Below are 18,438 nucleotides of genomic sequence, written 5' to 3'. Positions count from 1 at the left end.
AACACAATACTCCAAGTGGGGCCTCACCAATGACCTGTACAGGGGCTTCAACACCTTCTTCCTTCTACTGACTACGCCTCTCTTTATACAGCCCAGCATCCTTCTGGCAGCAGCCACTGCCTTGTCACACTGTTTTTTCGCCTTTAGATCTTCGGACACTATAACGCCAAGGTCCCTCTCCCCGTTCGTGCATATCAGCTTCTCTCCTCCCAGCATATACGGTTCCTTCCTATTATTAATCCCCAAATGCATAACTCTGCATTTCTTTGCATTGAATTTTAGTTGCCAGGCATTAGACCATTCCTCTAACTTTTGCAGATCCTTTTTCATATTTTCCACTCCCTCTTCGGTGTCTACTCTGTTACAAATCTTGGTATCATCTGCAAAAAGGCACACTTTTCCTTCTATCCCTTCAGCAATGTCACTAACAAACATATTGAACAGGATTGGCCCCAGCACCAAACCCTGAGGGACTCCACTAGTCACCTTTCCTTCCTTCGAGTGACTTCCATTAACCACCACCCTCTGGCGTCTGTCCGACAGCCAGTTTCTAACCAGTTCACCACTTTGGGTCCTAACTTCAGCCCTTCAAGTTTGTTCAACAGCCTCCTATGAGGAACTGTATCAAAGGCTTTGCTGAAATCCAAGTAAATCTAGCATATGTCCTCGATCCAGCTTTCTGGTCACCCAATCAAAAAATTCAATCAGGTTTGTTTGGCACGATTTACCTTTTGTAAAGCCATGTTGCCTCGGATCCTGTAACCCATTAGATTCAAGGAAGTACACTATCCTTTCTTTCAGCAACACTTCCATTATTTTTCCAACAACTGAAGTGAGGCTCACCGGCCTGTAGTTTCCTGCTTCATCCCTGTGACCACTTTTATGAATAGGGACCACATCCGCTCTCCTCCAATCCCCAGGAATCACTCCCGTCTCCAGAGATTTGTTGAACAAGTCTTTAATAGGACTCGCCAGAACCTCTCTGAGCTCCCTTAGTATCCTGGGATGGATCCCGTCTGGTCCCATCGCTTTGTCCACCTTCAGTTTTTCAAGTTGCTCATAAACACCCTCCTCCGTGAACGGCACAGAATCTACTCTATTTTCTCGTGTAACTTTGCCAGACAATCTCGGTCCTTCTCCAGGATTTTCTTCTGTGAACACAGAACAGAAGTATTTGTTTAGCACATTTGCTTTCTCCTCATCACTCTCCACATATTTGTTCCCAGCATCTTTTAGCCTAGCAATTCCATTTTTTATCTTCCTCCTTTCACTAATATATCTGAAAAAATTTTTATCTCCCTTTTTTACATTTTTAGCCATTTGTTCTTCCGCCTGTGCCTTCGCCAAACGTATCTCTCTCTTGGCTTCTTTCAGTTTCACCCTGTAGTCCTTTCTGCTCTCCTCTTCTTGGGTTTTTTTATATTTCATGAACGCCAACTCTTTCGCCTTTATTTTCTCAGCCACTAGGTTGGAGAACCATATCGGCTTCCTTTTTCTCTTGTTTTTATTGATTTTCTTCACATAAAGGTCCGTAGCCATTTTTATCGCTCCTTTCAGCTTAGACCACTGTCTTTCCACTTCTCTTATGTCCTCCCATCCTAACAGCTCTTTCTTCAGGTACTTTCCCATTGCATTAAAGTCCATACGTTTGAAATCTAGGACTTTAAGTATCGTGCGGCCGCTCTCCACTTTAGCCGTTATATCAAACCAAACTGTTTGATGATCGCTACTTCCCAGGTGAGCACCCACTCGAACATTAGAGATACTCTCTCCATTTCTGAGGACCAGATCCAATATCGCTTTTTCCCTTGTGGGTTCCGTCACCATTTGTCTGAGCAAGAAATCATAGGTGGAACCGTGTAAATAAAATGTGGTATTGTAAGAATGCAACAAACCTATTATTTGTTAGACTAGTAAATGGATATGAGATAATGATAAAATAGGTGACCAATTTAATTTACGTTGAACTACCGTGTTTCCCCGAAAATAAGACAGTGTCTTATATTCATGTGGGGCCCAAAAAAGGCACTAGGTCTTATTTTTGGGTAGGGCTTATTTTTTTCATGTACATGATCATCTCTCACCTTCTTCTCCTTCACCTCAATTCTTCCTCTTTCCTTTCCCCCACATGTTCAACATCTTTCCTCCCCTCTCACCGATCCCCTTGTGCCTTCCCTCTGCAGCATCTTAATATCCCTCCATCCCTCCCATCCCCCTGTGCAGCAGAACCATTGCCCAGCTTCCATCCTTCCCTTCCTTCCATCCCTCGTGCAGCAGAACCCTTGAGAAACCCATGCTTCCCCCCCCCCTGTGCAGCCGAACCCCCGCTAACCCTCCATCCTTCCCTCCCAAACAATGCCGCCGACTGTGATCATAAATACCTTCCGACAGAGGAGCGTTGGGCCAGCAGCACTCACAGGCTGCTTCACAGCCTTCTCACTGGGGCCTTTTGTGTGTCACGCTATTGATGATGTCATCAGTACACAGAAGGCCCTAGTGAGAAGCCGCGAAGCAGCCTGTGAGTGCTGCTGGCCCGACGCTCCTGTGCCAGAAGGGGATTGGTGGAGGATGGGGAAGGATGGAGGGTCAGCGGGGGTTTGGGGGCGGGGCGAGGGGTGGGGGGGAAGCGCGGCTGCCTACAACTAGGGCTTATTTTCAGGGGTAGGGCTTATATTAAGACCTACCCTGAAAATCATGCTAGGGCTTATTTTTGGGGAAACACGGTAGTATTGGTACGATATGAGATATGCATTTGATATATGGCCTTTCCATGATACAATCATATTTTTACCCACTTATCGATGTGTAGAGCTATGCTCCAGAAAAAGGTTGATGGATTGAGTCATCCGTGTTTTACTTCCACAATGGAATTAAAGTCTAGATGTCTCAATCTGTCTGCCTTACTTCCATTGTTTTCAATGGAAGTAAAACCCAGTGTCTGCCATTTAGTAACCCTATCTGTGCTAGTGCTGGTGCTATGTTGGTGCCATTGAGCCTCTCTTGTTTTTTGGCACTGAATTTTGGAACGCAATTGCTTGGGTTCTAGCTCGGCAGCTAACCTGGCATTTAATATCTGGGTAAGTGTCAGCCCACAGTAGTCAATAGCTTTAAAACTGCTCTATGATATCCCATTGGCAGTCAGAGCTAGGCTTGAATCTATTCATCAGTATGATTTCTCTCAAATCACTCTCTCACATTGGAATACTCTTCTTCTCCGCTCTTAATGTTGACTCCCCAGATTCAAGGCAATGTTTAAGACTCCTCCTTTTCCTCAAGCATTTGGTAGTCATGGGGAGTGTGGCTATTCTGATTATCCAATGAAGCACAGAGCCTCTAAATCTTTTAGATTTTTCTTAAAATTTTCTCAAGCTGTTTCTCTAACACTCTTTAACTCTCTACCTATTTTCTTTCTGTTATGGTTTCCTGTCCTATACAATAGTTAGTGTTCCTTCCCTTTTTCTCATTTTGACTTTGTAAACTGCTTGGTGTGCAAATCATGAGCAAAAGAGTGAGAGAGAAAGGGAGAAGTTTGGGGAAAAGTTAATAGGGGCAAAGAAGAGAGAGAAGAGATATGGCTGGAATTGGAGGCATAGTTTTAGAGGTGCCGAGTCCCTCTTGTTGTTTTTATGAGGATGGGAGTGCTGTGTAGGGGCCACTGAACTATACTTGTGTTTGTGAAGGTGGGAGGTGCTATGTTGGTGCCATTATAAGAATTACCAGACGTCTGGGAAAACCTGGACATGTCCCCTTTGTAGAGGACTGTCCGGGTCCCCAGAGGGATTTCTAAATCCCAGCAGTTTGTCCAGTTTGTCCCCAACCTCAGGGCCATGTCTGGAGGGTGTATTGTTGCAACCCGGGCTCTTGGTAAGCGCAGCAAGCCTAGTTCAGAATGACCGATACTACTTCTAGTGCGTTCCCTCCAACTAGGGAATCCTTCAGGCTCCCTAGGCACTGGCCTAGGGTGAAAATGTCAGGTAAATGACCACAGTGAAAACAGGCAAGGAAAATCACACATCCAGAAATGTCCAAAATAAAGATATACTTTTATTTCTGACCCTGGGTCAGGCTGCTCTGGTGTTATCAGCAAGCTGCTATACTTTCCAACACATTTGTTCAGGAACCAAAATATAAAGTGCTGGGCCAACCTGGCCACACTGGCTTCACAAACAATAGTCTAGTTTTTATTTCAGAAAACAGAAAGAAAAACCACAAACCAGAATTGTGGCTGGACTTTAGTCTTTGCAACTCTTCACCAGCCTTAAATGGTACAGATAGGTTTAGCAATGCTCTCTTCCTATGAAGGAGCAGTAGAGAGATGTACACAAGATTCTTGTTGCATGAAAAATAAAACTTTTCAAAACCAAAAAGAAAAATGCTCAATTTGGAACTCTTACACAGTCTGCCTGCAGCTAGGGAACTCATACAAATGGAGCTTCTCCGTGGCTGACGTTCCCTGCAGTAGCTTATCTATAGATAATTAGCCTCCAGCTGGGTGGAGAGAAAAAGCAGAAATGCTCCTTAGTTTGCAAATGTTCAAGGCAACAAACCATGTGAAAGAATTCTTTAGAGCCTAGCTCTGGAAAGTTTAGACAATTCTGAGCACAAAACAAACTTAGTCCCAAAACTTTCATGAAACAGGTAAGAATCAAAAATTAGCAAAACACTTCCAACCTTTTAGCTTGTGTGAATTGCTTCCAATCTCTCACTAGGAATACTTGGCACACCAATGTCCGTGGGTTCCCAGCTTTCCAGCTACCTCTCACTGGTGGGTTCAGACACCTCTGAAATGTCCACCATCTTACAATCTCTTCCCAACTCGTCAGCATTCAGCTGGGGAGATAAGTCGTGCTGCCTCTCAGGCTCATATTCCCAGCCTCTCTGCTCCTCCCCCTCTCTGGGTCTCAGCTGCCTCATTTTAACAGGCTCCAAACCACCCCTCCCAGCTCTGAAGAGGGGGAAGGGAGAAAGCTCCCTCTGCAGTTATGTCTGCTCACGTGACAGCTTCCTGCTAGTTCTCTGTCCTTCTGGGAGATGTCGTTTCCTGGCTCCTGAGGTCTTATGAGATCTAACAGCAGGCTTGGAAGAGTGACCTGCAGCTGGCCTGAACTCTCCCTGGCAGTCACTGTCTGTTTCAACAATCTCAGTGCAAGGGAGGTCAGTGCTATCATACTCAGCAGAGCTAACCTGGTCAGCTCTCCTGCATAGGGGCTTACTGCTCTTCCTAGTTAATCCTGAGACGAAGCTAGGAGGAGAGCTAGATTTGTCACAGTATGCACATGCGTGGATGTTGATGTGATAATGTCATATATATGTGCATGTATGTGATGTCATTGCAATGATGTCCATGCATGTGCAAATGCCCTTCAAATGTGGTCCTGATCTTGGAGAGGTTCATGTGGGGGTGGGGCATGGAGTGGAATGGGGCAGAGGTTGGTGGGACCAAGTGTCCTCTTTTTTTTTTTTTTTTTAATAGAGAAAATTTGGCAACACTAGCCATTGAGTCCCTCTTGTGGTTTGACATATTTACTGAATCCCCACACTTTTTGGGCTTGCGAGTGACTTTTAAAATGACCAAATCAAAATGATCTACCAACAATAAAATTTTTTAAAACACATAGCACACTGTACGCAGAGAAAATGTTTTTTCAAAGACGTCAAGACAGATGACTTTATGCAATGTCATCTCAGTAACAGCTATACAAAAATAGACAAATATACCCCCTCCCTTTTTACTAAACCTCGATAGCATTTTTTAGTGCAGGGAGCTGCGCTGAATGCCCTGCGCTACTCTCGATGCTCATAAGCTCCCTGCGCTAAAAACCGCTATTGCGGTTTAGTAAAAGGGGGCCATAGTGCAAAATATAGACAGCAGATATAAATTCTCAAAATGGACACATTTTGACCACTAAATTGAAAATAAAATCATCCAATATTTCTTCCCTTCTTTCAGCCTCCTTTATGTTTCCTCTCCTCCAGACCTCATTCCCTCCCCCAACTTATTCTTCCTCTCTCCCTGCCCCCTCCCCTTTCTTTCTTTCTCCCTGCCCCCTTTCTTTCCATCCATCTTTCTTTCTGTCTCCCTGCCCCCCTTTCTTTCTGTCTGTCTGCCTGTCTTTCTCTCTCCATGCCCCCTTTCTGTCTGTCTCCCTGTCTTTCTCTCTCCATGCCTCCTTTCTATCTTTGTCCCCCTTTTCTTTGTTACCCTTCTTTCTTTCTTTCTTTCTGTCTCCCTGCCCCCCCCCTTTCTTTCTCCCTGCTCTCCCCCAAGCCACCGCTGCCACAATCGAGGAACAGGCCACCATCGCCACCGCCATCGGGGAACAGGCCACCACCGCGTTCTGAGCTCTTCCTGCTTCCACGCCGTAAAGAGGACGCAGAAGTGCCGGGACCAGCCTTCCCCACCCATCAATTCTAAATTCAACTTCCTTTACGATATCAGAATTGACGTTGGGTGAGGAAGGTTGGTCGGCCTGGCGCTTCAGTGTCCTCTTTACGGCGTCGGGAAGCAGTTAGAATGTGAAAGCAATGCGAGTATATCATTGAGCCAGGGATGGGCTCCACGATCGACTCGCGTTGCCTTCATGATCTACTGGTCAATCTCGATCGAACTTATGGGCACCCCTTCCCTAGAGCTACAATATCTGTTATTTTTTGAATATGGATTTGATTAATTTGTTTAGATGTGTTGTAAATTATCTTATTCTTTGAGGAGCAGCCATCCATAGAAGCCATATTTTATCTATTGTATTTCATTCTATAGCCTCATTGGGTCCAGATGTTTTTGAAATGGGAAATAAATACAAAGGGTAGAGCATTAATTTTATGCTTCACAGTATGGTATCTTCCACAGAATTTTCTTCATCTGGTACTGGTAATATACACATAAAATCCAATAAGAGGTAGTATTGTCTATTTCAAAGTTTCTTGGAATGTTTCAGTTATATATTTCTCCTCCCAGCCAAAATATGTAGCAGTGTTGAAAATTGTAAATGTAAAAAGAAAAAAGAAAAGAAAAAAAATGACTCTTGCAAAAATATAGCCAGGCTGATATTCAAAGTGAGTTAACTGGCCAGGAGCTGCCGCTGCCCAGTTAACTCACTTGTATGTGACTATCCAGTCATTTTCAGTGGCACTTAACTAGTTAGTGACACAAAAAATGACCAGTTAGTGCCAAAGTGTAAGCCAGCTAGGTCAAGGGTGTTTAGGGGATGTTTCAGGGGTGGAGTTCAGTTAACACCCAATATTCAGAGCTAACCCGCTATGTTAAGGATCTATATAGGATTGCATAAATAGATGTCCTGTGTATGTGCTAGCTCGTGTACAGTTAAGTCTAAATATTGCTTGCTGACATTTACAAAACTGAAAATTCAATACTGAAGCCCGCACAAGGCCCAGCATTGAGTTTCCAATTTTAGTACCGGTGGCAGACAAAAAAACCAAACAAAAAAGTCACTGTCCACTGCTGGCTAAATATTGTCCAGGTAAAATTTCTGTACATCCCAGCTCATGAAATGTTTTGTTGACATTCTCCCATTCATTGTTTATAATAATTTTAACTTAGTCTGTTTTTTGTTTTTTTAAAAAAGCCAGGGGCTTGATAATCTTATCGATGTAAGACGCAGTGCAGGAAGTAACAGCACAAGGTAAGCAAAAAGCTTTAATTTGCATCTTTAATTCAGCTTACTCTCCCTTTGGGCATGAGGAGTTATACTAGTTGAAATCTAGTGCATAATTTAAGCATAGATTCCTAGTAGTCTGTAAAACCGCACGCAACTTTAATGAATGCCTCACCTCTTTTAAGTCACATGCTATGAGATTTGCATATAAATCTTTATAGAATAGCGCTTAGCAAGATGTGAATGCAAATCCAAATTGTTGCCAATTAACGCTAATAATTGAGTGTTAGCACCCAATTAATGGCACCATTTGCCAATTGTGCATGCATCTCAGGCTAGTGTGCAGTTTTGTGCAGAAATTTTCACATATATAGAATCTAAAGATTTTTACAGACTATGAGTCTATTACTCTTGTAATTGCCATTACAGAATGCTAAGGCCCAGATTCACTAACCTGCCTGATCGGGCCCGATCCAGGCAGGTCCGACGAATTCAGGAACGAAAAATATGCAGATGGGGGCGATCGGAGGAATGCTCCCATCTGCCTGCACGGATCGCTGTTGTGCGATCTGCGCAGCCCGTCCGAGACGCAACCTTTTTTTTTTTTTTGTAACTTAAAACTTTTTTTTGTTAATTTTAGCCCTGAGAGCCTGTGGTCTTAACCCGCTGTAAACCTGCGGGTTAAAATCACGGGCTCGCAGGGCGATGTGGCAGGAGAGATTCAGGGAAGATTGAGGTAGAGCAGGACGGCATGTGGGGCGAGCAGTAGGAGATAAGAAACAGGGCGGCATTCAGGGCGAGCAGGCAGAAGAGATTTTAGGGCAGAGAGCAGGGCTTCCAGTCGGAAAGACATTTTCAAATGGTCCCCAGCAGTCGCTTCTTCATGTGATTGGCCAGCCCAGTCAGATCTGAAATTTGGTGTTGTGAATTGCATCCCAGCCTACTTTGCATGCGTTTCATCTCATTTGCATGCACGGATTTGAAGCGGATTACAGGAGAGGTAAGTGAATCAGGCCAAAGGAAAATTTGATAGTAAAGAGGTTGCAAACCGATCGGTTTCCTTTGTGAATCTAGCCCTAAGTCGGTACCAATGTGCTTATTTATGAGTAAACATTTTTAAATTAGAGTATCCAAGTTGTGTGCTCAACTAAATTGACTCACAAGCCAATTAGTGTCAATAATTGGGTGGTAATTGGAACTAATTGGCATCAATTGGATTTGCTACATTATTCTATAACAATGTGGGCCCAAATCCCATGGTGCACAGCTCAAAAGGGGGTATGGCCATGGGTGGATCAGGGGCATGCAATGGTATAGAATACTGGGGATGTGTGTCCAAATTGGTTGTAAGTTGTGATTGGTATTCAGTGCTATTCTATAATAGCTACTCATGTAGAATAGCTTTTAGTGCTGATTTTTTAGGTGTTGATTTCTGAGCGCCATTTATTGAATCAAACCCTAAGGCTTAGATTCTATAAAGTCCTTCTAAAGTTAGGTGCTGATATCAGTACCCAACTTAATTGATCAATAGGCTTAATTGGTTCCAATAATGGCACTCAACATCTCACATTTGGCTTTCATTGGACTTAATTGAAAGTTAGGCACATAAGTTGAAAAACTTGATTGTATAAAAAAAAAATACATGCCTAGCCCAAAGTACTTATATTAAAAGTGGGTGTGTTTAGGGGGGATCATGGGTGTGTTTTTGAGTTAGGTACCTCTTTGTGAATTAGGTGCCATTAGGCTCTGATATCGGTACATAACTTTAGGTGAAGAAAACCATGGCATAAATTATGGACGCCTAAGTGTTAGGACTCTGTGGGGCTTGCTTTCAAAGTATTTAGATACATAAAGTACCATAGGTTTCTATAGTACTTTGTGTGTTTTAAGTATTTTGAAAATGAGCCCCTGTGTGTTGCCTAAGCATGATTCTATATTGGCACCTAAGTTAAAGTGAATCGATGCCAATATTGGCACCCAACTTTAGGTGGATTTTATAGAATCTAGGCCAATATGACAAAGCATCAAATATCAAAACTATGGGCTCCTTTTACAAAGATGTACTAGCGGTTTTAGCACGCGCTAAAATGCCCCACGCGATAGCCGCTACCACCTCCTTTAAAGCAGGCAGTAATTTTTCGGCTAGTGCACTAATCTTGTGCGTGCGCTAAAAACGCTAACGCATCTTTGTAAAAAGAGCCCTATGTGACTGAAAATTTTAAAAAACAAATAGTTTTGGAAAACACACTGTATTTCTGTCCATCTGTTGCTATTTTTTCTTGATATTCTCCCCTGTGTTGATTTGCAATAATTTTAACGTAGTCCATTTTTCTTTCAAATGAAGCCAGGGGCTTGATAATCTCATTGATGTAAAACGTGGTGCAGGAAGGTAAGCTAAGCAAATTGACATGTGAGAGGCCTATTTATTAGAGTGTTAAAAAACATGCTTTACTGTGCATTTTTAACTCAGTTTATTCTTTCCCCTCCCCCCTTGACATTTACTCCAAATGATTTGATCTCTGCTGCCAGGAATAAGGGAGCAAAATAATAACTACTATGTCTGAATCTAGTTTACCTTGAACTGCAGTAGTACTGGTATGGTATAACATATGCATTTGATATACAGCCTTTCCATTCTAAAAATATATTTTTAGCTATGTGGATACTAATGCTATGTTGGTGCCATCGAGCCCTTGTTTGGTACTGAATTTTGGATTGCAATTGCTTAGGTTCTAGCTCAGCAGTTAGCCCAGCATTTAATATCTGGGCAAGTTTCAGCCCATGGTAGTCAAAGCTTTAAAACTGCTATATGATATCCTATCGGCAGTCATAGCGTGGCTTGAATCTATGCATCAATGTGCTTTTTCTCATATCACTTTTTCACTTTGGAATGCTCTTTTTCTCCCCGTATGTTCTGAATTTTCACTCAACGTGAAAAAAACAAAAGCACCCGTATTCTCTACTCAAACCAATATTTAGCATAAGGGGACAAAAGACCTCAGAGACCTTTAAAGCCACAATGCTGCTTAAAATTGGCAAGTGAAGCAGGTCATGTCTCAATCACTGGTCAAAACCCCAAATGCTTGAGTGTTCAATACAAGTGAACTGCCATTTAAACAAACATTTTCACTCCCGGATTCAAGGCAATTCTTATGACTTCTTTCTACTCAAGCATTCAGATAGAATGTGGCTAATCTGTCCAATGGAGCACAGTGTCTCTAAATCTTTTAGATTTCATTTGAATTTTTTCCAAGCTCTTTCTCTATCTCTATTTAATCCTCTGCCTATTTTTTTTTTCCTGTTATGGTTTCCTGCCCTATGCAATAATTAGCGTTTCTTTCTTTTTTCTCATTTTGACTTTGTAAACTACTTGATGTGCAAGTCATGAGCAAAAGAGTGAGAAAGAGAGGAAGAAGCTCTTGGGAACAGTTAGGGCGAAAGAGGATATGGCTGGAGTGGGAGGTATGGTGTTGGAGCAGTTGAGCCTCTCTTGTTGGTTTTGTGAGGGTGAGAGTGCTGATCAGGGGCCACTGAGCCCTACTTGTGTTTGTGGAGGTGAGAGATGCTATGTTGGTGCCATTGAACCACGAACTCTTGTTGGTTGGCACATTTACTGAATCCCCTTTGTACATGTCACCATACCCGAGAGGTACAATATCTGTTGCTTTATGGATTTGATTAATTTGTTTAGATATGTTGTAAATTACCTTTTAGGATCAGCCATCTATAGAAGCCATGTTTTATCTGATGTATTATATTTCATTCTGTAGCCTCTTTGGGACCAGATGTTTATAAAATAGGAAGTAAATACAAAGACTAGAGCATTAATTTTATGCTTCACAGTATCAAACAATCCAAAACTGCAGGCGTGTACACGCCTGCAGTTTTGGATTGTTTGTTTCTGGTTGGTTGGTTTTTCACTGCAGACAAGGTTGGACCCCTTGTTTTCTCTGGTTTTGTTGCTATGCTTCACAGTATGGCATCTTCCACAGAAAATGTTTCATCTGGTACTGGTAACTGGTGTATAACTGTTTTCATCTAATCTAATCTAATCTAATCTTGGTTTATATACCGGGTCATCTCCCAGTGGAGCTCGACTCAGTTCACATATAATTAAGACTAGAGTATATAGCTGAAAACATAGGAGAAGGAAGAACTAATTAAAAAATAATGTACATAAGAAAAGCATAAGAAAATAACTATAATATTATCATTTCATTGAGGCTGTAGTTAAACCATTTATAAATTGTGAGATCAACAAAGTTTTCGGAAATTTACAAAATAATTGCAGCTGGCTTAAAAGCCTAATGGAGTCAGGAAGTTCATTCCAGATCTCTACAAACTTGAAAACAAAAGATCAACTGAGCTTCCCAACAGATTTAATTCCCTTAAAGGAAGGGAAGGCTAATTTATATTAGTTGTCCATTTCAGAGTTTCTTGGAATATTTGTTAAATACTGTATTTCCCTTCTCAGCCAAAGTATGTTACAATGTAACAAACATTAAAACTGCAACTGTAATAATAATAATAATAATTTAAAAAAAATGCCCTTGCAAAAACATACCTTGGCCTATATTCAAAGTGAGTTAGCTGACAGGGTCCAACCACTGACCACTTCACTCACTTATATGCAACAATCTAGTCATTTTCAGTGGAACCTAACTTGTCTGTGCTGCTTAAAATGCCCAGTTAGCACCAAAGTATAAGCTGGCTATGTCAAAGCCACTCTGGGGGCATGTCAGGGATTAGTTCCCAAAATTCAGACCTAGCATAAAAAGCTGTCCTATCTTGCCTTGTAAATTGTACCATAAAAATTAGATGAAAAATTTGTTTCATGGGAAATGGATAAAAATAAAAAGATGATAAAAGGATATTCAAGTACTGTAAAGTGAAAAGGAAGTGTTGTGTCTGGAGAGTGGAAAATATGTCAATGTGATGAGTGTGAATTGTGAATGTGTGAGACATTTGCTGTGGCTTAACAGAGTTAATCTATGAATGGTTGTGAATGTAAAACACAAAATAAAATAAATACAGTTGAATTGTACATTGAATTGCCAAATGACATCAATTAAATAGCTTTACAGCATATGATGAAAGTAATAGTCAAGAGTAATAGTCAACAGTTTAAAGTCTCAATATCATTTTGAACCTCTGAACACACTTCCTCAGTGTGAAGAATTATCAGACTTATACTTAATAAATAACACTAATAAGTATGTATAATCTACTCAACACTTATCTGATATTTTTCCAGTGGTGCGGGGTAAAGATAGGATAAATACAGGATAAATCACATTAATGTAATCTCAAATAAGGGAAGACAATGACGAAGCCTTAAAAAAAGAATAAGGGAAGTAAAACCTATTAGAACCACTACTCCTACCAAACCTATCACATCCGCTTCTATCCCCTGTGCATATCTTAATACTAGATCTGTCAGGAACAAAGCTTTTCTAATTAAAGATTGGATCATCAGAAAGCAAATAGCCTGTCTTTTCCTAACCGAAACATGGTTATTATCTTGAAACGATCCAATAATAATTGATCTTCTACCAAATAATTTTAAAATCCTCATGCTAAACCATGAGGGTAGAAAAGGGGGAGGATTAGCAATTATTCTCAAGGAAGGTTTTGAGCTTGAACTATTGGATTCCAAAATGACCAATCAATTAGAAATATTAGCCTGCAAAATCAGTAGTAAGGAACTAGAAGAATCCCTATCTTGCATATTATTCTATGTCCCACTGAAAAACTGGCCAAAAGCCAAAGAGGACTTTTGTGAATTTGTTCTACATAATTCCATTATTCCTTCCTACAATATCATCGCAGGCGACATAAACATATACCTAGACGAAGAGGACAATCCAGTTAGAACAGAATTTAAAAACTTCCTCACCCTACTCAATTACAATCTCCATCCACCCACACAAGCACATGAAAAAGATCATCACTTAGATGTAGTAGCTATGTCCACAAAGGAAATTTTAGACCCTGCCATCTCTCTGCTTGATGGCACCTGGTGTCACAATATCTGGTCTGACCATTTTACTTATTACTTCAAGTTAAGCTGGATGCCTTTAAAATCTAAAACACATCCAAGATAAAAAGAGAGCATCACACAAGAGGTTATATTAACCCAGAAGAATACTGGTCACAATATGAACTACAAGCGGAGACAGGTGAAGGAGTCGATTTTTGGGTCACTGGACGAAAACTAGCACATCCATTCTAGATAAAATTGCCCCTAAACGAATTAGTAAAAGCTGTGTAAACAAATGTAACAAATGGTTTGACACTGAACTTCTAAAAATGAAACAACTAGTAAGACGTCTAGAAAGAATTTTGAAAAAAACAGGAGAATCATCAGACCGCAACAACTGGAGATCCAACATAAAAATCTACAAACAACTGATAAAAGACAAATGTAAAGCATTCTACTCTTCCAAAATCAACTTATCTAGCACTAGCTCAAAAGGAATCAATACAAAATAGCTGTTCAACTTAGTTACAAATTTATTTGACACCACACGCCACACTCAACTCGTACACACTATTAATCTACCTTCAGCAAATGATTTAACACAGCACTTTGATTCAAAAATCAAAAACCTAAGAAAGAACTGTTCAACAAATGACACTAATGATCACCAAATAGCTAACATACAAGGAAATAAAATACCAGCAGACATGATCTGGAGTTCCTTTCACGATCTGAAATGGAATAATTATATCAAACTATATAACAAATACTCTAAATCCTACTGCGCACTGGACTCATGTCCCCCAGAAATTATAAAAACAGCTCCACTAGACTTTTTTTTTATTATTTATTTATCAAATTTTTACATATTATAAATCAAGTATCCACTTGTACAGAAAGTTGAAGAAAAGCAAGAAAATAATAGTCAGAGGTAAAATACATAGTAATCAAATAAAATTAAAATAAATGTTTAGCTTAAATTCAGCTCAAGTCCTCAAAATTAGATCCAAGAAGGATAAGGCGGACACATTAACAAATACTAACAACTATCAATTCAAATATTAGGAAAACAAGATCCCTTGGCTGAGGAAGGATACCATTATTAAAATGCACTTCACTTTGATTTTAATTTCCTTTCATCCAGCCGAGTTCCTGCCAAAAAGGCTGTCAATTGGAATGGTTCAAAGAATACATATTTCTTCATATGGTATTGTATTACACATTTACAAGGGTGTCGTAGAAAAAAAGTCCCACCAAGAGATATAACACCTGGCTTCATCAAAAGAAACTCTCGCCTTCTCCTCTGGGTTTCCCGTGCCAAATCTGGAAACATTAATATTTTTTGTCCAAGAAATTCTTTCATTTTATTCCTAAAGAACAATCTAAGCAACCAGTTTTTATCTGGAGCAAGAGCCACAGTAAGAAGCAATGTTGCCGGAGATACAAGTTCTCTATCTGAAAATTCCAAGATTGCTGAGACATTAAGTGGTTGATTATTCTCCTGTTGTTTAGTTGGTGATTTAATAGCTTTCATTGGTAGGTAATATACTTGAGTAAGTGGTGGTAATGTGTCCTCTGGAATACCCAAAATCTCCAACATATAGCGTTTCATCATATCCCTAGGTGTTACCGAGGCTATCCTAGGAAAGTTAATCAGTCGAAGATTATTATTACGAGAAAAATTCTCCAAAGTTTCCAGTTTTCTACGCAAATTTGTATTATCTTTTATTATTGGTTCATTAATTTGTTTTGATACTTTTAACTCCTGTTGTATATTCTCAATAGAATTCTTAGATTCACCAATTTCAGCTTTTATGTTTTTTATCTCAGTTTCCTGAAGAGTAATTTTATTTTCCAGCTGCAAAAGCTGGGGCTTGACAGACTTGGCTAGGTCAGCCACTAAATCCCAAATTGAGTCCAGTGTCACTTCTCTAGGCTTTTCAACAACATATGGAAGATTAGAAATTTGAATAGTCTCACCAGTTATCAGCTGTTTCTGGCAATCCTTTTGCTTGTCTGAAATAGTCCCTGATGTTTCCAAGTCCTCGGTGTTTCTTGGACTCACCTGAAAACTCAGGGAGTCCATCTCCACGCTCCCCTCTCTGTTCTCCCTGGCCTCCGAGGATAGGTGCCTGCCTTCTCCCGGCAGCTCCTCTGCTCGTGGGGAGCTGGTAACCTGAGGAGGTGGGGGAGGTGCCCTAGCGTCGGGGCTCAGCGTAGTCTCTAGCCCCAAGGAGATCACTTCATTTCCGCCCCTCTGAGGCGTCTCCAGCGGGGGTGCCGACGCTGCCGAGATATCCTGCATCCGACGCAGGAGTTCTTCTATATTGCTGAACGAGGGGACCGCCGAACGCCGCGAGGCTCCAGTGGCGCTGCGGCCTCTCCTCTTCGGCATTCTAGGTAGGTAAATCTTTTCAAGAAAGAAGAAAGTTTCAAAAGTTCCTCCGGCGTGCTACTCAGCGTCCGGGACCGTCGGCCATCTTGGGCTCCACTAGACTTTAAACTATCTTTGCTGCATTACTTAACCCACAACCTATAGAAATGGAAAGTTCCTCACAAACTACGGTCATATAATAATAACCCCAATTCAAAAAAATAACAAAGACTCATCAGAACTGGTAACCAACTGTAGACCAATAGCATCCATCCCACTTATTGTAAAAATCATGGAGGGCTTAGTACATACCCAATTGATGGAATATCTCGATCAGTTCTCTTTCCTACATGAAACTCAATCCAGTTTCAAACCACTATTCAGTACAGAGACAGTAATTGCAGCTATCTTAGATTATCTACGTCTCTTGTTCAGCAAGGGCCTTAATGCCCTGATCATGCAGTTTGATATGAGCTCTGCCTTTGACCTAGTGGACCATGGAAAAATGCTACAATGCCTGGACACAATTGGTATTAGGGAAGAGGTATTGAACTGGTTTCGAGGCTTCCTCATGTCCCGTACTTATCAAGTACGTTTCAATTATGATCTCTCCGACTCCTGGAGCAATTCATCCGGCATACTGCAGGGGTCACCACTATCCCCATTGCTTTTCAATATCTACATGTCCTCACTAGGTGCACAATTGAACCAACTGGGGATAAAATTATTCAGTTATGCAGATGTCTCTACGATCATCATTTCCATTTGCTAACTCTCTCTTGGAAGTAACTCCCAAAGCATCAGAAGCACTAAATTTGATGGAGCAATGGATGACTGAATTCAAACTGAAACTTAACTCAGAAAAAACAAAATTTTTTGTAGCCTCGCCACATCCGTTTGACAACAAAACACCACTATGCATCAATAAAATTAGTTATCCTATTCAGACTACTATGAAGGTATTGGGTGTAACACTAGATCAGTGCCTAACCATGAAAGACCAAGTGGACTCCTTGATCAGGAAGGGTTTCTTCACTCTATGGAAACTTCGATCCATTAGAGCATATTTTGATATGTCAGCATTTAGAATTCTGGTACAATCCCTTGTACTGAGTCAACTTGATTACTATCACATCGCCTATTTAGCAATTTCCCAAAAGAATATGCGACGTTTACAACTAATACAGAATGCAGCGGTCAAACATTTTGGGCTGAGGAAGTTTGACCACGTGACACCTTACTACCAACAGCTGCACTGGCTGCCGATGGAGAAACATGCAAAGTTTAAGTTCACTTGTTTCTGCTTTAAAGCACTATATGGCCTAGGCCCTAATTACATAACTGACCTTTTTTCCTTCTCAGCCAACAGACATAAGAGAAGCACACACTTGAACTTCTTTCCCCCCCCAATAAGCTCAAGAGACACCACCAATACCTTCTCTCACACCAAGCAGCATTATGGGGTAAAGATCTAGAACAATTGCTCACACCTTCCACATTTGGGGAATTCATGAAACACCTAAAAACATATCTGTTCCTGAAGTATCTAGACAACTGACCCGCACAATCCTTCTCTTCAACTCTGGTTCCCTTGAATTGTTAACCTCTATCTTTCATCTCTGTTAAATTCATTCAATTTGTACCATCTTTAATCTTTGTAAACCGCATAGAACTTCACGGTCCTGTAGTATATAAGTTGTTATTATTATTATTATAAGTTCAACAGTGCTCTGTTTCGGAAGCCTCTCCTCCTTTGTAAGGAATTTGGTCACTGCAAACAATCAGCATGTGCTAAAGATGGTGAACAATTGAGGAGACGCTACTCCGGTCTTCCTAGTGCACTAACCTGTAGCTTCTCATTTCTGAATATTGACTCAACCGAGCATGCAGTAGTTGGCCTTTAAACAAACTGTAAATTCAATGCAGAGAGCCCACAGAGGGCCCAGCATTTAATTACTGTTTTTACTACTGTCCGTTGCCATAAGAACGTAAGAGTTACCATACTTGGACAGACTGAAGTTCCATCAAGCACTCTATCCTGATTCCAATCCAGGTCACAAGTCTGGCAAAATCCCATGGAGTAAAACAGATTTTATGCTGCTTATCCTATGCTGCCATCTCAATAATAGGTTATGGAGTTTTGTTTTACAAAATTATCCAAACCTTTTTTAAACCCTGTGAAGCTAACTTTCACCATATTCTCAAGCAATGGATTTCAGAGTTTAATTATATGTTGAGTGAAGAAATATTTTCTTCATTTTGTTTTAAATCTACTACCTAGTAGTTTCATCACATGCCCCCTAGTCCTAGTATTTTTGGAAAAAGTAAACAAGTGATTCACATCTACCCTTTCCAGTCTGTTCATTATTATATGTTGGCTGAATATCAGTCAGACTATTTTTGTACAACCCATCTCTTGAAATGTTTTGTTGATATTTTCCCTATATGATATCTTTAACTTAGTTCAT

At 40.7% G+C, this 18,438-nt stretch overlaps 1 protein-coding gene across 6 annotated transcripts in view; it reads left to right on the top strand.

Moving 5' to 3' along the window:
- The window catches only part of SCEL (sciellin), a 314,001-nt gene that overhangs the window by 254,125 nt on the left and 41,438 nt on the right, over positions 1-18,438 (top strand). For 5 of the 6 annotated variants that reach the window (XM_033948694.1, XM_033948691.1, XM_033948695.1 and 2 more), the window contains 2 exons: positions 7,587-7,643; positions 9,961-10,005. In XM_033948694.1, the coding sequence (XP_033804585.1) occupies positions 7,587-7,643; positions 9,961-10,005 (102 nt within the window). The remainder of the gene's footprint in view (positions 1-7,586; positions 7,644-9,960; positions 10,006-18,438) is intronic. The other variant, XM_033948696.1, reaches the window with a different exon arrangement.

The sequence above is a fragment of the Geotrypetes seraphini genome, chromosome 6 (genome assembly GCF_902459505.1).
Source record: "Geotrypetes seraphini chromosome 6, aGeoSer1.1, whole genome shotgun sequence".
NCBI lineage: Eukaryota > Metazoa > Chordata > Amphibia > Gymnophiona > Dermophiidae > Geotrypetes > Geotrypetes seraphini.
This window is presented reverse-complemented; position numbering and strand designations above follow the sequence as displayed.